The sequence below is a fragment of the Microcaecilia unicolor genome, chromosome 2 (assembly GCF_901765095.1).
Source record: "Microcaecilia unicolor chromosome 2, aMicUni1.1, whole genome shotgun sequence".
Taxonomy (NCBI): Eukaryota; Metazoa; Chordata; class Amphibia; order Gymnophiona; family Siphonopidae; genus Microcaecilia; species Microcaecilia unicolor.
Window position 1 is genome coordinate 428,978,270 of NC_044032.1, and position 25,435 is coordinate 429,003,704.

Sequence of the window (25,435 nt, forward strand, 5' to 3'; positions counted from 1 at the left end):
GTACATGGCCCCATCCATTCTCCCATTGATGCGGTGAAGTAGTCCTGTGCCCTTAGCAGAGAAACACCCCCAAAACATAACATTTCCACCTCCATGCTTGACAGTGGGGACGGTGTTCTTTGGGTCATAGGCAGCATTTCTCTTCCTCCAAACACGGCGAGTTGAGTTCATGCCAAAGAGCTCAATTTTTGTCTCATCTGACCACAGCACCTTCTCCCAATCACTCTCGGCATCATCCAGGTGTTCACTGGCAAACTTCAGACGGGCCGTCACATGTGCCTTCCGGAGCAGGGGGACCTTGCGGGCACTGCAGGATTGCAATCCGTTATGTCGTAATGTGTTACCAATGGTTTTCGTGGTGACAGTGGTCCCAGCTGCCTTGAGATCATTGACAAGTTCCCCCCTTGTAGTTGTAGGCTGATTTCTAACCTTCCTCATGATCAAGGATACCCCACGAGGTGAGATTTTGCGTGGAGCCCCAGATCTTTGTCGATTGACAGTCATTTTGTACTTCTTCCATTTTCTTACTATGGCACCAACAGTTGTCTCCTTCTCGCCCAGCGTCTTACTGATGGTTTTGTAGCCCATTCCAGCCTTGTGCAGGTGTATGATCTTGTCCCTGACATCCTTAGACAGCTCCTTGCTCTTGGCCATTTTGTAGAGGTTAGAGTCTGACTGATTCACTGAGTCTGTGGACAGGTGTCTTTCATACAGGTGACCATTGCCGACAGCTGTCTGTCATGCAGGTAACGAGTTGATTTGGAGCATCTACCTGGTCTGTAGGGGCCAGATCTCTTACTGGTTGGTGGGGATCAAATACTTATTTCCCTCTGCAGAATGCAAATAAATTCATATACTTTCCACAATGTGATTTTCCGGATTTAATTTGTGATGTGCTATCTCTCACTGTTACCAATAACCTACCCTTCAATTATGGGCTGCTCATGTCTTTGTCAGTGGGCAAACTTACAAAATCAGCAAGGGATCAAATACTTATTTCCACCACTGTATATATATATATATATATATAGTTTTCCTTCCTACACAGAGCCTAAGATGCTTTACTACCACTTTCAATAAATCACCTGAAGAGTGGAACACAGCATAATGAATCAGAACACTACATAGCAGTGGAACTGGGGGAATGCAGAATTTGGAAGACAAGCCACTTTTCTTTCTTTTTAATAGACTGTGGAGTCTTGACTGCATTTTCAACTAAGAGTATCAGGTAAACACAAAATGCAGCATAAATTCCTGGCCATCTGATCAGTTAGAAGAGAGAGTATTAATTTCCTAAAATTCCCTGGTACAAAGAATAAGAAATGTCACTAATTCAAGACTACAAACATGAGGAGAGGAGAGATGGGGGTGTAACAGAAACCATACTACGTAATCAAATATTTTTCATTATTCCATGTTCACTCAGTAATCAAATATAGAAATCATTTAACACAGAAAGACATTTTAAGACCAGTTGCATATCATGTTTCTGTTCACTGAAATCCCCCCCCCTCCCCACCGAAGTAGCAGCATTTTACCTTCCACTTTTATACATGTATTTCCTTTAAATTGTACAATTGGCAGTGTACGCTTGCTGACGCTTACCACCCAGTTAGCGCGTGAGACCTTACCGCTAAGTCAATGGGTGGCAGTAAAGTCTCAGGCCGAAAATGGCCTTTGTTTTAATTTTGCTGCAAGTCCATTTTTGGCCACAAAAAAAAAAGAGGCCTTTTTTACAAGGCAGGCTGAAAAATGAACCTATGTGCGTCCAAAACACGCGCCTACACCAGCGCAGGTCACTTTTCGACCCGCCTTATTAAAAGGGCCCCTTATTCACTTAATGGGATTTATAAATTAACTACTTTCCCAACTCCAAGTGGCTTAAAAAAACTGAATGCCTATTGCATTTTCATTGAGATTACCCAAAAAGAACAAATTCAAGACAGGTTGATAGTTTGGCCAAATTTCGGTATCTGAGATTTTTAAGAAGAGGTCTGACAATGGCTTTTTTCAGCTTCTGGGGAAGCACTTTTAAAGTTAACAATTAACACCAGATGTCAATGACTGAACAAGGCCTCTGCTGAAATTTCAGACCAGACATGCAAGGCAAGGATCCAATATTACCACTCGGTTACGATAATTTAAGACAGATTCTATTTTCTTGGCTATTAAAGGGTCAAAATAACTCCATTTAGCATCTGACTGAATATTAAATAATTTGCCAGAATGGTTATTTCCAGCTCCATATTCTGTCTTAATAATTCTACCTTTGATCTAAAAGAACAGTGGCAAACTCAAGCACTGAAAGGAAATGCATCTTTATTTCTACAGCCTTACTATCTTGGCATTGCAATTCTTTCAGCATGTGAAATAAAGCCTCAGATTTTTCCCTCCTTAGAAATCTTTGCATCATACAAAGCAATTTTTAGTTGTCTCTATGTACCTATGTATGTACTTTGGTAAATATTTTGTCCTCTCTCATTCTTACCTGAGCTTCCTAACCTGCCTTCCCAGAAACTGCAATTTGGGATTATACAATTGGGCTGATTTCTTTTTGAATGCCCTCCGAAAACAGAATGGCTAGGGACTTTAGGTCTTCTTTAAATTCATTGGAAATGGAGAATTTGCTAAATTTCCCAATACAAATAAGGGGACGTAAGTTGGATTTGTTGTTGCTATTGAAAAGCATGAAGAAGAAATACCTGATAGGTAATACTGAAATGGAGTTAGTGATATGGTTGAATTATATTCTGCTGTGATTTTTTTTCTAAATGATTATTTTGAATCACAGCAACATTTGTGATACAAGTGTTTGACTGGCTTTGGGTTTTCCCCCCCTGTATTTTAGTTTGCTTGTAAGGTCTAAAGCAGAGGTTTTCAGCCCAGTCCTTGGGTCACACCTAGCCAATCGGGGTTTTTAGGATATAGGTGTGCTCTGAGGACTGGGTTGAAAACCTCTTGTCTAAAGATTAGATTACTTAGGGGGTCTTTTACTAAGGTGCACTTAAAAATCAGTTGGCGCTAAACACTGAAGTGCCCATTTTATTCCTATGGGAGTCTCAGCATTTCGCACAAGCTAAAAACGCTAGCGCACCCTAGTAAAATACCCCTTTAGGCTAAAGGCTGGCGTACATATATGTGCAAAGGTGAAACACATGTACTGTTTTAAATTTTTTTATTTATTTTTTATCTTACTTTTATTATTTTATTAATCTGTGTTTATATTATTGTAGATGTTTGATTTGTAAATCAGCTAGGTTATAGGTGATATATACATTTTTGAAATAAATACATTTTATACCCATCTTTTTTTTTTAATAGTAAGCATGTAAGGTCCTTTGTGAAAGTTTGATGTGTGCTTCTTAAGCTTTATGTTGTCTTTTTAAAATTTTTATATTTTATGCTGTCTTTCCTATGGCTAATTTTGTATGCTATTTTGAGTGTTTACACTGTATGTTATTTTATTTATTTAAAAATTTGTTTATAGATTTATATGGACTATGTCCTGACAGAAGCTTGTGTGATGAAAATTGGCCAAGTTAGGATTTATTTCTGGACTGTCAATATAAGGTTTTGGCCAGTTTAATCTAAAGTCTTCTGCTACTTTGCTTTGTCTCCACTGCTGGGCATAAGTCACAGTGGAGATCCAGATGGAAAGACAGCAGCCTTCTTCTATCACCCATCCACTGATGTGACCCCATTTTTTTTGTTACATTTATATCCCGCGCTTTCCCACTCATGGCAGGCTCAATGCGGCTTACAGGGGGCAATGGAGGGTTAAGTGGCTTGCCCAGAGTCACAAGGAGCTGCCTGTGCCTGAAGTGGGAATCAAACTCAGTTCCTCAGTTCCCCAGGACCAAAGTCCACCACCCTAACCACATTCTGGAAACTACTGGGGCAAACTGTGCTTGATACTTATATGTTGTGCTCCAAAACACAATTCCCAACAAATTTTTGATATACAGATGGAATTCCCTGGGTAATTTTAAATTATATATAGGTAAAGTTAAATCTGTTATAACATCTGATTTTATAACAACTTTCTCTGGCTGTGGACTTACTTAATTGCCAGTGTTACGCATACAAAAAGTCATACAAACTCCATTCCCTTTAACCCTCATGATGCCTGATACACATCTACCTTTTCCGACCACATTATAAACTTGTATTTGTTATCAACCAACTTGGCGATCGCCTTGACGGCACTATGTAAGCCACATTGAGCCTGCAAATAGGTGGGAAAATGTGGGGTACAAATGTAACAAATAAATAAATAAATATTTCAGGTTTGTAGTTGATACATGAAGTGTGAGATTTTGCCACCAGCCTGCAGGTGACTCAGACGCTCTTTTACTAAGGTGCACCTAAAAGTGGCCTGCGCTGGTGTAGGCGCATTTTGGATGCACGCAGGTCCATTTGCTCAACGCACCTGGAAAAAAGGCATTTTTTTGTGCCGGGAAATGGACGTGCGGCAAAATTAAAATCAGCGTGCGTCCATTTTCGGGCTGAGACCTTGAGGGGCATTATCAAATGGCGCCGGCGAAATTGATCGCCAGCGATCTATTTTGGCGGCACCGCAACAGCTGGCCGGAACCGTATTATCGAAAAAGATGGCCGGCCAACTTTTGTTTCGATAATACGGTTGGGGCAGGCCAAATGCCACAGATCGCCGGGTTTGAGATGGCCGACTTGTTTTTCAGCGATAATGGAAACTGGAACCGGCCATCTCAAACCCGGCCAAATCCAAGGCATTTGGCCTTGGGAGGGGCCAGCATTCATAGTGCACTGGTACTTCTGGATGTTTAGATCTTGCTGATCAGTTATGTTATGACTTACTTGTTCAGGAGTGCTGTATTTTGTGATACTGTTTTGAGAAATGTTGAAGAAAGACTTCATACAAATGAAAAAAGTCCCTGCATTTTCCCTTGATGGCCATCCCTGACGTGCACTTCTCTTAATGGCCGTCTTTCTCCCTGAACAGGGAAATCAAAAGTTTTTGCACACTGCTTTTTTTGTAGTAACAGTGGGATTTGAACCAGCCACCTCTGCATTACAAGACCAGTGATGGTACCACTTGGCCACAGCTCCACTTACTTGGGTGTCCCTTCTTTTTGATTATACCCCTCCAGGTCTCTCTCAGCCACTCACAGACAGCTTAACGCACTGTGATTGGCTGAGAGAGACCTGAAGGGGTATAATCAAAAGGGAGGGACAGCCAAGCAAGTGGAGCTGTGGCCAAATGGTTACATCATGGCTCTTGTAATGCAGAGGTGGTTGGTTCAAATCCCACTGTTACTACTAAAAAAACTGTGAGCAAAAACTGTTTTGATTTCCCTGTTTGGGGAGAAAGCCGGCCATTAAGAGAAGTGCACTTTCGGAGAGAAAGACGGCCATCAAGAGAAAGACGGCTATTAAGGGAAGTGCACGTCAGGGAACGGCCATCAAGGGAAAATGAACTGCAGGGGTTTTTTAAAATTTGTATGAAGTCTTTCTTGAACATTTCTCAAAACAGTATCACAAAATACAGCACTCCAGAACAAGTAAGTCATAACATAACTGATCAGCAAGATTCTTTTTTTTTTTTACGAGCTGGCCGACTGGCTTCCCCTCCTAAAAAGGAAATGTTTTAAAGTTTTTTTGGGGTGGGAGGGGGTTGGTGACCACTGGAGGAGAATGGGGAGGTCATCCCCGATTCCTTCCGGTGGTCATCTGGTCAGTTTGGGCATCTTTTTGAGACTTGGTCGTGAAAATAAATAGACCAAGTAAAACCGGCCAAATGCTGGTCATCGACGGTTTTCTTTTTTCCATTATCAGATGAAGCCGGCCATCTCATAAGCACGCCCACATCCCGCCTTCACTACCCTACCGACACGCCCCCTTGAAGTTTAGCCGCCTTCGCGATGGAATGCCGGCGAGTGTGTCCAAAAATCGACTTTCGATTATACCAATTTGGCCGGTTTTAGGAGATGGCCGGCCATCTCCCGATTTGTGTCGGAAGATGGCCGGCTATCACTTTCGAAAATAAGCTGGCTTACCGCCACCCATTGACTTAGCGGTAAGGTCTCATGTGCTAACCGGGCAGTAAGCGGCCAGTGCACGTAAACTGCCGATTACCGCTGGGTAAGCGCCACGCGGTACAAAATATTTTCTACCGCGTGTTTTGGGCGCTTGTCAAAATGGAATTTGATGTGCGAAGGCCCCTACGTGTCTTTGTAAAAGGGCTCCTCACTTCTTAAGAGAACCTTGCTGGGGTGAACTTTTGAACTCCTACCAGTAGGGGCTGCTTGTTGTCATGGTTGCTACTTTCTCTCAGGCGTTACATCTTGTTCCTGCTGGATCTATATTTAAATCCAGGCTCTATTTAGCCTCTTTGCCAGAGATTAGTTTGCACCTTCTTTTATGTTGCCTTGTGTTTTGGGGTTTCTTGCTGTGTTTTCTATGCTCTTGATCCTGATACTTCTATGTAGAATCCTCCTCTGTCGCATATCAGTCCCCTGCTGGGATCTGGCCTTGATCACTTACCAGGTCTGAGGTGGCGGTAAGGGCTCCTGCGCTAACCCAGCACTGCCCAATTACCGCTGGGTATTTTTGTAACGCAGGATATGACGGCACACTGGGGGTGGGAACTACCGCCAGGTTGCTGTGGTAGCCCAGTGGTAGTTCCTTTTTAGCAAGTGGTAAGCCCACGTTGGGCTTACTGACACTTTGTAAAAGGGGCCTTAAATGTGCAGCCCTATAAAAAATATATAATTTTGGAGAAGGGTTTGAGATACATCTCAGCAATTTTGCTGTGGTGCTTCAGTGGTCTTCACCAATTTCTATGAGCTCTCAAAATGCTGGCCTATATCACTGGGTCATTTTGACAGCTGTGCTGCATTACTAAAATCAAGCAGAACTTTCAAAATGATACTATTTGGTTGCTTTTTACATTTCTACTTGATCATACTGATGCAACATAGCTGTCAAACTGGCATGATGATGTCAGCCATCATTTTCAGAGCCATTTAAATACCGTAGTTTGGTGGATTTTCCAGCATAGCAGTCTCCAAAGCTTGTAAAAAAGCTGGTGGCGAGGCTTTTTTTTTTTTTTTTTAATAATTTTCAGCTTTGTGTGTGTTTTTAAACATTTTTTTAAAATCCATTCAACAACATAGTGTTTTGGGTTTTTTTTATGCATTTCAAGTAAGTTTCACATTTTCCTGAAATCATTTGTGATAAAAGTGTTTGACTAAGTTTTTTTTCTGAATTTTAATTTGCTTGTATGGTCTAAAGCCGGTTAGATTACTTGGAGGGCATACACATATACTGTTTTTTTTTCAGTTTTATTTATTTTTATCTTAGGTTTATTCTTTTACACCATTTTTACATAAAAAGCATGTAAGGTCCTTTGTGAAAGTTTGATGCTGCATGTGTCTTAAGCTTTATGTTGTCTTGTAAAAAGTTTTACATGTTATGCTGATTGTGCTATGCTTATTTTGTGCATTTATAGTGTATGTTGTTGATTTAAAAAGTTTTTATAGTTATGTGAAATAGACCAGGACTCTGACATTTGTGCCAAAACTTGGCCACAGTGGGCTTTCTTTCTGGACTATCAATAAAGGTTTTGACCTTTTAAATCTGAAGTCTTCTGCTTCTTTGCTTCATCTCTACTGTTGTAGTTGTTCTTCATGTTTTAGTGATTGGCTTCTCTTCTTTTTGTATCTATGCCCAGTAGTGGCAATCAGCCTGGGGCCTGTGAGTCATTGAATTTACTGGTTCTGCCTTCTTCTCCTGTGTGGGCTTCCTGTTAAGACTGGCAACTCATGCAGAGTACTGGGGTCTGTGAACACACTCTGACACACAAGACCCTGTGCTGACTACTGCTACTGTTGCTGCCTTCATGCTTTGGATAAGCTGGGCAAAGAGGAAGCCGATGAGGCAAGAGAGGGGACTAGAGGCCTGGTATTTTATCATCATGTAGGGTGCAATGTTAAAATGAGATCATATTGGATGAAAACAAATCTGGGGAGCACTGTAATACCCCATCTAGTTACCTAACTTACACAAATCTATGAAACTGAATTTTGAATAAACTTTCCTATTCCTTTTCCTTTAATGTGTGGCTGGGAGTAGGCATAACGATAGAAAAATCTGTATTCTCAACACAATTACTGTGATCTAGTCAGCTGTGTACCAGAGTATATCTAATCCTTTATCTATGATTACATCAAAGACTACACTAAGTTTAGATATTATTGATCTTATACTTACTAAACTTGCCCTAGTAAACGTAGCTCTAGAGAACGTAGTGAAGGCGGTTAGCTTGGCTGAGTTTAAAAAGGGGTTGGATGGTTTCCTAAAGGACAAATCCATAGACTGCTACTAAATGGACTTGGGAAAAATCCACAATTTCGGGAATAACTTGTATAAAATGTTTGTACGTTTGGGTAGCTTGCCAGGTGCCCTTGACCTGGATTGGCCGCTGTCGGGGACAGGATGCTGGGCTCGATGGACCTTTGGTCTTTTCCCAGTATGGCATTACTTATGTACTTATGTAGTAGCTAAGGAATAACAAACTGTGGGCTTCTTTTACAAAGCCGCGCTGCCAATTCTTTGTGCGGCAAATGAGAAGAAGCCCATTCAATTCCTATGGACTTCCTCTCATTTGTCACGTGGGAATCATTAGCATCGCTTTGCCAAAGGAGCCCTGTGCTAGGATGCAAACATATTATAAGCCCATTGCAATTATAATTTTAAAAATAAGGGTCACAGCATCCAGTAGAGTACCAATTTTTAAAATTTAGTAGGCAAATAAGTACTCCAACTAGAACAAAGCACAATCTCCATTCACACAAAGATGACAATGTCTAAAATCCAAAATATACATAACACAAAATGGTGATCCTTAAACAGATGTAAAAGTCATAGAGCTCTGTAGACCTGAAGGAGGAGAATTTCAGAATCTTGAGAATCTCTCCTATTCCTAATAGGACTATATGGCAGTGGTTCTTAACCCAGTCCTTGGGGCACAACCAGCCAGTTGGGATTTCAGGATATCCACAATGAATATACATCAGGCTAAAAAGAGTTTATAATACTGGTAGATCATAGTTATTGCCAGTTATAGCACAGATAGCAGGGGAGGGACAACTACTACTACTACTTATCATTTCTATAGCGCTACAAGGCATACACAGCGTTGTACACCATACACAAAAAAGACAGTCCCTGCTCAAAGAGCTTACAATCTAGATAAGACAGGCAGTCAGACAGAACAATTAAGGGTAAGGGAATAAAGAGACAAGGATAAAAGGACAGGGCAAGTAAGGGTTAGGAGTCAGAAGCAGGCTACAACTGGGTAAGGAAAGTTACTGTTTACTAATTAGCTATGATATTATGATCTATTTTGATGAAAAGATTATCAAAGACAGCACCTTCACTTGAGGATATGGAAGAAGGTGTAAATGAAAGTGAAGGATAAGAAAAGGCAAAGAAAGATTTTATATATAAAGATACTAGTGGAACCAAGCCCGTTTCCTCAACAATGAAACGGACCCTAGGAAGGCTGTCTTTTAAGCGATTTTTTCTCTCCCCCCTGCCCTCCCCTCCATATCCAGCGATTCTTCCCTCCCCTCCCCTCCATGTCCAGTGAATCTCCTCTTCCCTGCCCTCCCATCCGTGTGCCGCGATTCTCTCCTCCCCTCCCATCAATTCTCCTCTGCTCTGATTCTTTTCTTCTTTGTACCTGAACATTCTCTGGCTGGCTGGCTTCATTCTGCTCCGTTCCCTTCCCTCTCACTGTTCCGCCCTCTGACGTCATTACGTCTTGACGCGAGGGCGGGACAGTGAGGCGGGATGGAACGCTGGATGGCTGACATCAGGAGATGTTACGAACCCAGCCAGCCATGGAACGTTGGAGGTACAAATTATTATATAGGATAATACGTTAAGTATTTTTGGAAAGTACCTAGACAAAGATTAGACTATAACTGAGGGTGCTGTACAAGTTTGGTTTATGTTTAGGAGCATATCAGACCTTTCTTGATTTGTCAAAACAGTACAACAGTAACTGTTGTTAAACAGTTGGCAAGTAAAGTAGCTCTAGCATCTACTGTCCTGACAAGTGATTAAGAGCTAGATTTACTTAAGTGTATTACTGTGTTAGCACACACAAATATGCATTAACACATGCTATTTGTCACAGAGCCCATTTAAGCAATAGGCCCTATTTATTATTAACATGTTAACAGCATTAATGCTTTATGTAAACAATCATCTTTATTGAATCAACAAGGAACATCTCAACCAGTTTTTAGACCTGAAAGAGGATGAAGCATTATAGGGATTAAGGGCTGCAGTTATTAGGATTATCCTGAAGAAAGGGAGTGGGGGGGGGGGGGGGGGGGGGGTTGCTGAAGTGGTATCATCAGTAATTTGGAATGGGAGGACAATGCCAGCGAGATTTTTACAGTCTATGTCCCGCAAATGACAATAGAATTTGGATAGGCTGGAGTTGGCTTCGACAGCAACTTTAGTATTTGGAACCTAAGGACAAGGCTGGGTGGACTTCTACTTTCTAAGTCCCAGAAATGCCAAAGAGAGACAATGATCACAAGTACTTTACATTATATTCATTGTTGGTTTCATCATGACTTGATAATGAGTGTGACTGTTGGCCAGACTGGCTGGACCGTTCAGCTCTTTATCTGCCGTCATTGGATCCAGCTCATTCAGATTTTAGACCAAACTATATTACTGAGACACTACTGCTGCTGTGCTCTCTCTGAGGGGGAGAGAATACTTTTTCTCCCCAAGTTTTGCTAAGTGCCTTCATATGGTGACCCTATTAGACAGAATCATATATCAAATCTGAGGAAGACAATACTACTGTAAAAGTATAATAGGAAGGAAAAAGAATGATATATACAGGCTTAATGTCACCCAGAATAAAATTGTGCCCACCTGTAGCTTTCACACTTGGGTTAATGATGGTGGCTGCAACAGTGCAAAACCTTCAGGAGAACATAACATACCTGATACAGCCCTAGGTCTTGGTGAACTTGTTCATAGACTCACTGCATCAGGAGATAAACCAAAGAAAGTAATGAAAAATGGAGAGGACTAAAACTATTAGGTGGCCTCCTGAAGATAAAAAAGGAGATAATGTACTGCTACTATTATGCTATGAACCCTATATTTGGATCACAGAGGGTACACAAAGCGAGATCGTCAGAAAATGGAAGAGGAAAGAATATATTGAAGAAAAAATTACAACAGGCAACCAACACCAATATAAAAATCCCAGACTGGACAAAGTAAAGAATGAAACCTGAGTGAGGACATTTTAAAATAGCTGAGTGATACCGCAGAGAGAGGGAGAGAGAGAGAGAGAAAGAAAGAAAGGGGTTTCAACAAGGAATGCAGGAGAGCTGCCACAGTAGCCACAGCATTTGGATGAGACATCAGGAAAGGCATCTGTGATAAATAAGGTGGAGATTGAGAGATGTGTAGTGTACCATAAACACAAGAGCATGACAAATGAAGGACTGGAACAGAAGTCAACTGAGGAAGAGAAAGAAATGTAGAAGGAAGACCCAAATGTGAAGGAATTACTACCTAAACTGCTATCTTATCTGAACATAGATAAACATGCCGGCTTCAGATGAGGAAAAGATTACCCAAGTTGAATTTAACACCTAGAGTACGGAATATGATAAGTAAGATGAATAAAGCCATAACCTGTATAAAGGGAAAACCTATTGGTATTACAAAAATTAACCGAATACTGTACAATGCAGCAAGATTTATTACTGAGAGAATTTTACCAATAATGACACAGGGCCAGAGGAAAAAGAGAAAGATACTCCCCCTTAGAAAAACTGCGGTGAAGAAAAAACTAAAATCATTGTGAGCAGAGGTGTTCTTGATGGGTATATAAAAGGATCAAGATCAACAAATTGTGGTTTAAAAAATTAATTGTGATAAAAAAATTAATCACATTGCAGCGTCTCCTGTTTCCTCCAAACATTTCTTCTGCTCTCTTCCACTCCCAACCCCTATCCTCAGTGCAATCCAACATCTTCACCCCATCTGCAATTCAACATCACCTACCTCCCCATGCCAGTCAATCTTAAAGGTGGTTTTCTGTTGGTCCTCACCAGTGACAGCATTTCACATATGCTGCCTGCAGACTAGTCTGAAGCTTTCCCTCTCACCCATCCCGCCCAGGCAGAAGCAGGAACTCATGTGAGAGGAAGCGGTATGTATGGGCCAGAGGGAAAACTTCAGAGCACCCCACAGGCACCATATCCCCGTGACCAAAATTGCGTGCTAATCCGGTTGCATCCTGGAATTGCGCACACAATTTAATTACCTTAATAAGCCAATCAGTGCTGATAATTGCCAATTAGCAAGCACTTTTTGACACTGTCATTAATTAGAATTTACATGCACAACTTGCTAAGCATATTCTGTAAAGTGGTGCGCGTAAATTCTGTGTGCAGCCAAAAAGGGGGAATGGCATGGACGGGTCATGGGCGTTCTGAAAAATTACGTGCAGGGTTATAGAACACACCTCCTGTCGCATCTCTCGCGCTTGCCGCGCTCTCGAGGACCTTGGCATACCTTCAGGCTTCTTCCCCGGGAGCGCGGGGTTTGTGAGTCCTTTAGGCAAAATCACCTTCCAGGTAGAGAGGAGATAAGACTGGACCGGAACTCCGGACTGGAGTTCTACACCGGAACACTCGGAACTGGAACGCACCGGACGGGTGCGCACTGGAGTGGGGCCCGCTGGACTGGACACACTGGAGTGGCCCCACTGGACTGGAACATACAGGAGTGAAACCCGCTGGACTGGAACACACTGGAGCGGAACCCGCGAAACTGGAACACCCTGGACCTAGGCTTCACCTACACTTGACTGCCTTCCCCCTCGGGTTGAGCCCTCAGGTTCTGGCAGCCGGTAGGACTTACAGGAACAGCAGGAATGAAGATCCAGGAGTGCCCCCTGGCACCTAGGCGAAGGCAAGGCAGACAAGCAGGGACTGTCCAGGTTCTGGCAGTCGGCAGGAATCAACACAATGACTAGTAAACTGTACCCAGGCTAATAGGAACGCTATACCCAGGCAAACCAGTCATACACAGGAACATACACAGAGCAAACTCAGGAGACTTGGAAGGCTATACACCAGCTAACAACTAAGCCGTGCCCACGCTAACAAGTCATGCCCTGGACACAAACGCAGAACACTAGCAAAGCTTTACACAGGCTACAAGCCAGACGGTGCCTAAGCTGGCTAGTCTGTCACTAGGAACCAACACAGAGAACTAGCAGAGCTAAGCACAGGCTACAAGCCAGACGGTGCCTAAGCTGGCTAGTCTACACTAGGAACAATCACAGAGAACTAGCAGAGCTATGCACAGGCTACAAGCCAGACGGTGCCTAAGCTGACTAGTCTCACTAGGAATAATACAGTCTCGGGATAGTGACTAGCAAGGGCGGCCAGTCTAACACTAGGAACAAACACAGTCTTGGGATAGGGACTAGCAAGGACGGCTAGTCTAACACTAGGAACAAACACAGTCTTGGGATAGTGACTAGCAAGGGCGGCCAGTCTAACACTAGGAACAAACACAGTCTTGGGATAGGGACTAGCAAGGGAGGCTAGTCTAACACTAGGAACAAACACAGTCTTGGGATAGTGACTAGCAAGGGCGGCCAGTCTAACACTAAACAACCACAGTGAACTAGTAGAGCTATGCACAGGCTACAAGCCACACGGTGCCTAAGCTGGCTAGTCTATCACTGGAAACAAACACAGAGAACTAGCAGAGCTATGCACAGGCAACAAGCCAGGCGGTGCCTAAGCTACTAGTCATGCACTGGAAACAAACACAGAGAACTAGTAGAGCTATGCACAGGCAACAAGCCAGGCGGTGCCTAAGCTAACTAGTCATACACTGGAAACAAACACAGAGAACTAGTAGAGCTATGCACAGGCAACAAGCCAGGCGGTGCCTAAGCTAACTAGTCATACACTGGAAACAAACACAGAGAACTAGTAGAGCTATGCACAGGCAACAAGCCAGGCGGTGCCTAAGCTAACTAGTCTGAACAAACATAGAACACTAGCAAGCTATACACAGGCTATAAGCCACACGGTGCCTAAGCTAGCTAGTCTAACAAACATAGAAACTCACACAGAGCAAACACTGACACCGGGTACAGAGCACTCTATACACCAGGACCTTTAGATGAGATTAGATGAGATGCAAAGGCCAGCACTGTAGTCTCCAAGTGATTAATAAAGCCCTCAACACCAGAGCTACAGCTGCAGCAATCACCTTGCAACCAAACAGAGGATTGACACTCAGAGCAGGCATCCCATAGAGAGTAACAGCGGGAGCCATCTTGGACACTGGCAGAGACGAAGAGGCGGCAGCCATCTTGGAAGAGGCATAGCCCACACAGGTGAGGTTCAGTAGGGCAATCAGCACACAGAACCAGAGAGAACCTAAGACAGACACAGACACAGAGACAAGCAGAAGCCAGCACAGACACTGACTCCCAGAAACAGGGTAAGTCTGAGGGTTGTCACGGCCACGGACGTGACACCTGCTATGTGCCTTACTTAAGCACCGGTACTTACATCAAGTTTTACTTGGTGTAAATGGATGCAGCTAGAGTTAGGCATAGGCATGGCTACCAGGCATATTCTATAAACCGCTCCTAGATTTAGATGCGGTTTATAGAACACACCTAGGCAGAAAATTTTCAGCGCCAATTTTTCAGACACCATATCTAGAATCTAGTCCCATATGTGCAACGCTGCCGCTGGAATGGACCAAGAGAAAACCACCTTTAACGTAGACTGGTTGAGGGGACTGAGAGAGCGGAGCAGATGCTAAATCTTAGGTGGGAGGAGCTGCAGACCCACGAGCAGAACTGGAGGAGGAACTGATGGAAGCTATGACTGAGGCAGTGAGCTCCAGCAGCCATGAGACCAGTTTGATGCTGCTCACCAGCAAGTTTGTGTTGCTGCTCATGGAGGTGGAGAGAAGGGAGGGACGGAGGAAGGGAAGAGACAGAGAGATAATAGACCCTAGGAAAGAAAGAGAAATAATGACCTCGGGGAAGCGGACAGAAAGGGAAGGAAGAGACTTTGCAATTGGGGTGAGAGGGAGGAAGCTTATGAGCCCTTTAGGGAAGGGGGATGGGATTTGATACACCGCCTTTCTATAGTTACAATCAAAGCGGTTTACATATTATATACAGGTACTTATTTTATACCTAGGGCAATGGAGGGTTTATAGTGAGTTGCCTAGAGTCACAAGGAACTGCAGTTGGAAAAATATAAATAATCTTTAAGTGTGTGATTAATCATGATTTAAAATTCTAATCAAAATGCAGCCCTAATTTAGAGAAAATCAAAACAATTCTACAGGGAACTGGGATAGAACAACAGAACAGTGAAAACACCACCAGTTAAAGCTGAAACAAACTTTCTGGAGAAACCTTTAGGAGAATCTGGCAAATTAGGACAATTTTGGTCTTTTGATGTGGAGAGGTTTTTTTATGCAGATTATAAAAACTGAGCCAATTTAACTGAAAAGTAGTGTGAGATCACTGTAGGGCCCTTTTACAAAGGTGTGGGAGGGCTAACACACAGGTATCATTATCGCTGGTGTAGTGTGTGCACCCAGAGGCATTCCAAGTTTGGTGCACGCCAAATCTCACAGTAGAAAATATTTTTTTCTATTTTCTACCACAGGAGGCATTCCCGGAGGTTACCGCATGGGTAGCACGTGAGCCCTTATTGTAAGGGCTCAGGCCATAAATTGGCGCTTGCTAGTTTTTTTTTTGTGCCTGCCCATTAAAAAATGGCCATTTTCCCAGCTATGGTAAAAGGTGTCCCAGCGCGCACCCAAAAATGCGCTCATACTACTGCAGGCCACTTTTTACTGCGGCTTTGTAAAAGGACCCCTGAGGCTTTTTCCTCCCATATCATGTTAAAAATTATTATATTGGCATTTCACAACTTTGAACACTGGAGGTGGTGATATAATTGGCACATTAGGCACACACCTAGGAACAAAGGCCCCAAAATTTAGCCAGCAGTGCTCAGCATATTGCAGACTGGCGCCAGCGTTATGCCTGGAAATTCAATGTCAGGCCACATCTGGGCTTCGGCATTGAATTTCTGAGTATGCAGGCTGGCTAGAGAAAAGCTGGTTAAGTGCAATATTCAACACTTAACTTGTTATGAGACACTGTATAAAGATAGGACTGACTTTTATGCAATCCTATTTATGCAATCTTGACCACTCCCCCTTCTGCCTTCATTTTTCTGCTTCTATAAGATCATGCCTTTCTACTGGACTGTCAAGAAATGAATTCTGATATTCCAATATGAAGGTTCCACCTTATAGGATGATTTTTTAAAATTTGTTTATTTTTGTGGGTTCAAGTGGAGTAACACAGCACATACACTATACAATTCAATTTGTCATTCTTATTTATTTATTTATTGCACTTGTATCCTACATTTTCCCACCTATTTGCAGGCGCAATGTGGCTTACAAAATATCATGGACATTGGAAATGAGAAGAGAATATACATTTGGTGTTACAGAAGGATGTTGGATTGCTTGGTGATGAAATACATGATATTAATATAATAGAATGCATTACTAACATTACTGGGTATGCCTCGCCTCACCCCATGCGTGGAACGGACTCCCTGAGCCCATACGCCAGACCCCATCCCTGCCCAACTTCAAATCATTGCTCAAAGCCCACCTCTTCAACGTCGCCTTCGGCACCTAACCACTACACCTCTACTCAGGAAATCTAGACTGCCCCAACTTGACATTTCGTTCTTTTAGATTGTAAGCTCCTTTGAGCAGGGACCGCCCTTCTTTGTTAACTTGTACAGCGCTGCGTAACCCTAGTAGCGCTCTAGAAATGTTAAGTAGTAGTAGTAGTATAAGTATGAGTTTCACATTATTTGATCTTAGTGGTATATCTTGTCGAAGAGATGGGTCTTTAGTAGTTTACGGAAGTTGGTAAACCATATTATCTTAAAACACAGAAGCATTAAGTACTGGCATTAGTAATAGGCATGTGAGTTATTCCTATGGAAATCCAGGTGGCTTTTCTGTGTTTACAAAAGTACAATACATGAATGCACTAGGTTTTATTGACACAAATCACTATTGGTAAAAAAATATCACAGTGTACTGTAAAACTTAGAAGCAATTAGTCTGAAGATATGGTATGAATTTCAAACCTTACCTGCCCATACCTGAAGGAGGAGGTTTTCACCTTTGAAAACTAGTCAAAAATATATTGTTAGTCCAATATGAAGGTATCACCTTACGTTCTTTTTTTTTATTGCCCATTAACATTTAAAGCACACCAACATGACAATCACACTACTTAAACCTCACCTGCAATATCTACTCTTGAAAGCAGCTGAAATGATGATTTTCATAAAACTCATTACAAACAGCCTCTTTTACTACTTAACTAGCCGTTAAGACCGTAACAACGGGCTAGTTTTTTGTTTTCCTATGGCCTCCCCCCTCTGTCCACCCACCCTGCTCTCTCCCCTGTCCTCCCCCCAGCGTCTATTTCCCTCAGTTCCGCCCCCTCCTTCCCTCCCTGCTCCCTCCTCCTCCGATTTCCATGCCCATGTTCAAGCCCTCCTCCCTATTGGGCTGTACTGCTGGTGGAGGCGGGGCTTGGACTTCTACACTCTCAGCATTCCAACTCTACTGCGCATTTGCAGGTGAGTCGGTCACTTGCCGTTTATATGTTTGATGGGCACTAATGGTGTTAACATGTGCTATTCAACACCACTGCCTGTTTTATTTCTATAGGCACTGCAGCCTATAACTCACACTGTGACACTCATTAGTGTCCTTGTACTAAGGTAGCAAAAGGAATCCAAAATAATAAGAAACTTAGGGGCCCCTTTCATTAAATCATGGTAAAATTTACAGTTACTGAAGATTACCACAAGATTTTTATCCCACGGCAGCTGCAAATGTAATGTGGCACCTATTGTGGGCATTCCCAGTATTTTCTACTGCAGGTCGTACGTTAACATTCACAATAATGCATGGTACCTGTTCCTGGTTAACGTGGAAGCACCTAGCATCTCTCTCTGATCACGCCATGCCTCCTGACATAAAAGGCATTTAATGTGCAGTCTACTGTGTGTTAACTGCTAAATTACCACAAAGCCCCTTAATATGGCTCCGTATGACAAATCTGTGCATTAATTTCCTAATTCTATAAACGTGCACCCATGCTACACTTTGCTAGCAAAGTTGTGTGTGCAAGTTATAGAACAGTGTCATTTGCATGCGTAACAAGTTAATTAACTGCTAACTGATGCTAATAATCAATTATTGGCTATAATCGATCTTATTTGGTGCTAACAGGAAACAATTAGCAGTTACACATGTAACTGTCACCAGTTGATATTCCACAAGCAATAACAAGAGGGTGTGGACGTGGGAAGGGTACAGATGGGTTAGGGGCATGCCTAGCACTTAAACACACGAGTTCTAGAATACTGGCAGTAGGGACTTACCCCAGTCATTAAGCTGGTCTAAGTGTTCACACCTAAAGTTAGGTGTGGAACTGCAGACTTACACTAGCATTTTATAATGGCAATTACATGCGCATTTGCCAATATAGGATCTGTGCTTAGTGTGCAACATTCCAGCACCCTTTAGGTGATATATATAGAATTACTCCCTAAGTGCTTAACTTGGTTTAGAAAAAGGGCCCCATACAGATTGTCTGAGGCTATCAATGAAATCTGAAATGGTAACATGTTCATAATATCAATACCACACTCCATGGTTATCCACATAAATGGCAATAATAAAAGTGAATGCTATAAAAAAAGGATACTCTTCGCTGTTTCGAATGTCAACCACCAGGAGCTTAGGCTTGCTGGGCTTGGTTTTCTTTGTGGGGGTCTTGTAATGTCCGGATCCTGTCAGTTCACACAGATCAATGAGATCTTCTGCTGAAATCCTAGGAGACACCTCAGATTTCAGATCACTCAATCTGATGGGTTCTCGGGCCTGGGAAGAACATAGAGAAGACAGAGAACAAATATAAATAAATGGTTTAATGTAAAAAAATGAAATAACCAACAAATTAAATGTTAAATTTTTTTTTTAAATCACACGGGGCCCTTTTACTAAGGTGTGGGAGGCCTAATGCGCTACAGATCTATTTTCTACCGTGGGGGGTGGGGTGGCATTCCTGGCGGTAATTCGTACTTGGTGTGTGCTGCATGGTTACTACGCGGGTAGTGCGTGAGCACTTACCGCTAAGTCAATGTGTGGCAGTAAGGGCTCCGGCCATAGACACATGCTAGTTTTAATTTCAGTGCACGCCCATTTCCCGGCCCATGAAAAAAAAAGCTCTTTTCACAGCAGTGGTAAAAAATGGCCCTAGCGTGCACCCACACTATGGCAGGCCACTTTATACTGTGGCTTAGTTCAAGGACCACAAAGTGAGTCTGGGGTTAGAGTTAACCTTGTGGGTTTGCAACAGCGTTTGGTTCTACTTTGCAGGACAGGTTATCTTCGGCTCTACATATTCAAAAGGGCCAGACAAGTGGAAAGGAGGGAGGCGAGAGTAGGACAATATATGTATGCTGTTGGCATGACGATGGTCAGAAATGGTTTTCAGGGGTGTGCTTATGAACGACTTCAGCCAACATGGTAATTCACCTGCTGCAGACACTAATGAAAGGTAAGCGAGTGTGAGAAAGAGGGGAGAGCCAGAAGAGGAGACTATGCAGCAATTAAAATGTTAATTGATTTTATCAAATTGGCTATCCTGGTCCCTGTCTCAACCTGTATTTACTCTAATATTCAATGATGTAAACAAGAATAAAATAAATATTACAAAAAGAGTATGAATACTGAAGAGCTATTTCTTATTCACTAATTTTATCCTTTGGTTCCGCAGTTTCCTCTTACTTTCTGAACTGTTCAGTTAGAAGTGGGGCATGGATCTGGTGCATAACCCTCTAGTTTCAACTATGCATGGTGAAGGTTCTTGGCCATGCAATCATAGGTCCTAAATATGGTCACTAGGTATCATCATTGTACAAATGACTTAAGCTTCCTAGTGGCCTCCCTATCCCTCCCTCCAGTCAAGGGAGTGGAAGAGCTGACCTGGGAATCCAACTCAGATTATGCTTATAGCAGTGTTGTTAAGCCAGACTCCACTGATTTCTTTATTGTAATCTAAAGACTATATTTAAGAGTGAGGATCAAAAGAATTTCAGCAGGCTTGCTGCATAGTTTCCTGAGATAGACAATAGCATTTGGAATGTTCTAAAAATACAATAGTAGGCTAAGTCTTATTCCAAGTACTCTTTGATTATAGCAAATTGATACACTGTTTCTGTAGTAGTCTCGCATATGGTTCATTTCTGATAATATATTACTATCAGTCCTCTTACCCTTAGGTCAAGCCTCCTGCTCAAAACTCAGTGTTTACTGAAATAGTGCATAATGCAATTAAAAACAATTTTTCAGAATTTCTCTCTCTGTTATGTACAATAGATAGCATGTCAAATGGTTTTCACACTATCATAATTTCTTCTAGTTTTCTGTTTTGTTTTAGCTTCCTGGGTTTATTGCCTGAATTGGTGCTCCACAAACTTTTATCTATTATTACCTCATTTCAGCACTTTAAAAAATTCCTGCAACACTCAGATGATGATGAAAACAAAGGAACAGATCCCTCACAGCCCTTCCCCTACTTACACAAACCATGACAGCAGCAACAGTCAGCACAGGGCCCTGTGTGTCACTGTACATTCCAGCCTATCAGGAAGCCACACAAAAGGAAGGGGCAAGATCTGTGAACATTCAGCGACTCACAGGCCCCGCCCCATGCTGACTGCCATTACTGGGCATATATCACAATGGAGATGCAAAGGTAGGAGACGCAGCTTAGTTTCTTGTGACTAAGTTTACCATATGTCCTCTTTTAAGAAGACATGTCCTCCTTTTGGACTTCTTCAGATATGTCTTCCAGGTTTTTTTTTTTTTTTAATATTTCGGAAAATATACACTTTTTCCACACCTACACCCACAGAAAGGCGGTATATCAAATCCATGACTCTTTAACCTTTACATAATGAGAGAAACCAACTCTGGCCTATTAGTCTGAACACATGGGAGTGCTAAAGAGAGAGAAAGGCATTGCTGATCTTTCTGTTTCCCTGCTGGTTGAATCTGTTAAAGGAATTTTGTATATGCAGCAATTAAACATTTCTTTAGCAAAGGTAGTAGCCATCTTTATTTTGTGTCCTCTGCAAATGTGGTAACCCTACTTGTGACCTCATCTGGGTCTCAATCCACAGTTTGGGAACCACTGGCCTAAATCATATATAATTTTATTTTACAGAGGGCTCAGACTATTCTCCAGAACACTAATGGCAAACATTGCTTTTCAGAATATCATTATGCATATAGGAGCCTCTTTATTAACCCTGTGTTAGGTGTTTAATTAATGCAACTTTTAATTCATGCTAACATTTAGCACGCCACTGAAATACCAGTTAATGTAGTGTCATAAATGCTAGTGAATACTAACTGCTGCCTAAAATGCCTAACACAGAAATTCCTGTTAGGGTGTATAATGGGTGGGGATTGCACCTGGCAGTTAACGTGTGGTAGTGACCCCTGCATTAACTTTCCTCATGAACATTTTGCGGGGTCGTCATTTTTCACTTAGTCACAACTTCAGATGCAGAAAGATCAGCATGACCATCCAATAGTAACACTAAAGAAGGCTCAAACAGCTGGATAGCATACCGGAAAAGTCACATTAATTGCCATTAAGATCAAAGGAGGCAAGGTGCCCAAGTCTCCTGTTGGGATTGGCTAGGGCATCTATACCCCTAGATCCTCTCATCTTCCATCTGCTCAAGAATCTGGTGCTTGATGTTCTGAGTTGTTACCATCAAATCCATAGAGGGCATCCCCCTAAATAATTATGAGTATGTTGAAGGTCTGTTGGCTGAGTTCTCACTCTCTAGTTGGTGACAGCTTAGGTAGTCTGAATGGACACTGGTAGTGTCCAAAATATGTTTTTTTTTGTTTTGTATTTTCTATTTATGTGCACTGAAAATTTTGTAAAAAGTAATCTCTAAAATCATATTAACCAATGGAGAAATCACCTTCAGGAACTTTACAAAGTTTTTTCCTCTAAAATAACTACCACAACAATGAATTTCAAATAAGAAGAGCTGAACAATGCAGAGAACATCATTCAATTAATTTTAAGTGGTGTTCTCAAAAAATAATTACTACTTCAACAGATTTAAAATAATTGCCACACAAATGAATTTTAAATAAGAGGAGGGCACAGCATTGAAGTGATGTTGTTTGGATCAAAAAAAAATGACAAAAAAAGAAAAAGCAAACCAAGAATATAAACTAACTTGAAAAGTGCAAAAGAATTTAGAACTAAGCCAAGTCAAATATATTATAACACTTAATGAAATACGATGGCTCTCCAATATTCTACTGTCTCAAATTATTCAAAAACACTCACAAATCATTAATGACACTGAAAAAGCTAAACGGAATGACTGGCAATTGGCACAAAGCTAACAAAATGCAGTATCACTTATCTTAAAGCACATCGATGAGCTTTAAGGTAAGTGATACTGCATTTTATGAGCTTTTGTGCTAATTGCCAGTCATTCCGTTTAGCCTTTTGAGTGTCATTAATGATTTGTGAGTGTTTTTGAATAATGAGAGATTAATAAGAAGAAAGACGAAGCTAAAAAGACATAAAAAGACACAAACACAGATATAGGGAGGAGGGGTTTTTTTTGTCAATGATTATAACAGTCACTAGTGGGCTTCACCTATCTATTTGGTGTTGAAGATCAATAAGTACATAAGTATTGCCATACTGGGAAAGACCAAAGGTCCATCGAGCCCAGCATCCTGTTTCTAACAGTGGCCAATCCAGGTCACAAATACCCGGCAAGATCCCAAAAATGTAGAAAATAGTTTATACTGCTTATCCCAGAAATAGTGGATTTTCCCCAAGTCCATTTAATAACGGTCTATGGACTTTTCCTTTAGGAAGCCGTCCAAACCTTTTTAAAACTCCGCTAAGCTAACCGCCTTTACAACATTCTCTGGCAACGAATTCCACAGTTTAATTACACGTTGAGTGAAGAAAAAATTTCTCAGATTCGTTTTAAATTTACTACATTGTAGCTTCATCGCATGCCCCCTAGTCCTAGTATTTTTGGAAAGCGTGAAACGCTTCACATCTACCCGTTCAACTCCACTCATTATTTTATAGACCTCTATCATATCTCCCCTCAGCCACCTTTTCTCCAAGCTGAAGAGCCCTAGCTGCTTTAGCCTTTCCTCATAGGGAAGTCGTCCCATCCCCTTTATCATTTTCGTCGCTCTTCTCTACACCTTTTCTAATTCCATTGTATCTTTTTTGAGATGCAGCGACCAGAATTGAACACAATATTCGAGGTGTGGTCGCATCATGGAGCGATACAAAGGCATTATAACATCCTCATTTTTGTTTTCCATTCCTTTTCTAACAATACCTAACATTCTATTTGCTTTCTTAGGCGCAGCAGCATACTGAGCAGAAGGTTTCAACGTATCATCAACGACAACACCTAGATCCCTTTCTTGGTCCATGACTCCTAACGTGGAATCTTGCATGACGTAGCTATAATTCGGGTTCCTCTTTCCCCACATGCATCACTTTGCACTTGCTCACATTAAACGTCATCTGCCATTTAGATGTCCAGTCTCCCAGTCTCGTAAGGTCCTCTTGTAATTTTTCACAATCCTCCCGCGATTTAACGACTTTGAATAACTTTGTGTCACCAGCAAATTTAATTACCTCACTAGTTACTCCCATCTCTAGGTCATTTATAAATATGTTAAAAAGCAGTGGTCCCAGCCCTGGGGAACCCCACTAACTACCCTTCTCCATTGAGAATACTGACCATTTAACCCTACTCTGTTTTCAATCTTTTAACCAGTTTTTAATTCACAATAGAACACTACCGCCTATCCCACGACTCTCCAATTTCCTCTGGAGTCTTTCATGAGGTACTTTGTCAAACGCCTTTTGAAAATCCAGATACACAATATCAACCGGCTCCCCTTTATCCACATGTTTGTTCACCCCTTCAAAGAAATGTAGTAGATTGGTGAGGCAAGATTTCCCTTCACTAAATCCATGTTGACTTTCCAGCTTATTTTCTAAAGAGATCGACGGCCATCTTCTGACACAAATCGGGAGATGGCCGGCGATCTCCTGAATCCAGCCAAATCGGCATAATTGAAAGCCGATTTTGGCCGGCTTCAACTGCGTTCCTTCACGGGCCTGGCAAAAGTTCAAAGGGGGCGTGTCGGCATGGTAGCGAAGGTGGGACAGGGGCGTGCGTTGAGATGGCTGGCTTCACCCGATAATGGAAAAAAGAAAGCCGGCCATTACGAGAATTTGGTCCGCTTTATTTGGACCCTTTTTTTTCAGGTCCAAGTCCCAAAAAAGTGCCCCAACTGACCAGATGACCATCGGAGGGAACCGGGGATCACGTCCCCTGACTCCCCCAGTGGTCACTAACCCCCTCCCACCCTCAAAACAACAACTTTAAAAACTTTTTTTGCCAGCCTGTATGCCAGCCTCAAATGTCATACCCAGCTCCCTGACAGCAATATGCAGGTCCCTGGAGCAGTTTGTAGTGGGTGCAGTGCACTTCAGGCAGGTGGACCCAGGCCCATCCCCCCCACCTGTTCCACTTGTGGTGGTAAATGGGAGCCCTCCAACCCCCCCCCAAAACCCACTGTACCCACATGTATGTGCCCCCCTTCAGCCCTTAGGGCTATGATAATGCTGTTGAGTTGTGGCCAGTGGGTTTTGGGGGGGGGGGGATTTGGGGGCTCAGCACCCAAGGAAAGGGTGCTATGCAGCTGGAAGCTAATTGTTTTATTTTTTAAATTTTTTAAAAGTGCCCCCTAGGGTGCCCGGTTGGTGTCCTGGCATGTCAGGGGGGCCAGTGCACTAGAAATGCTGGCTCCTCCCATGCCCAAATGCCTTACATTTCGCCGGGTTTGAGATGGCCAGCTCCGGTTTTCATTATGGCTGAAAATCAGAGTCAACCATCTCATCTAACCCCAGCGAGCGATTTGGCTGGCGCCATGCGTATTTCGAAAATACGCTTGGTTCCGCCCCTTCACGGAGCCGGCCCCGAAGATGGCCGGCCATCGATTTGGCCGGCGCCATTCGATTATGCCCTTCTTTGTCTCATTAATCCATGCTTTTGAATATACTCTGTAATTTTGTTCTTAATAATATCAAGACCCAGTGACAAATGAGACTTTTTCCTCTACATAATAATTTTTTGAGTGAACA

General features: G+C 42.3%; 1 protein-coding gene across 2 annotated transcripts in view; it reads right to left on the reverse strand.

Moving 5' to 3' along the window:
- TBCK (TBC1 domain containing kinase) overlaps window positions 1-25,435 on the reverse strand; it is a 436,713-nt gene that overhangs the window by 79,268 nt on the left and 332,010 nt on the right. For both annotated transcript variants that reach the window (XM_030190773.1, XM_030190774.1), the window contains one exon: window positions 18,905-19,080. In XM_030190773.1, coding sequence (XP_030046633.1) covers window positions 18,905-19,080 — 176 coding nt within the window. The remainder of the gene's footprint in view (window positions 1-18,904; window positions 19,081-25,435) is intronic.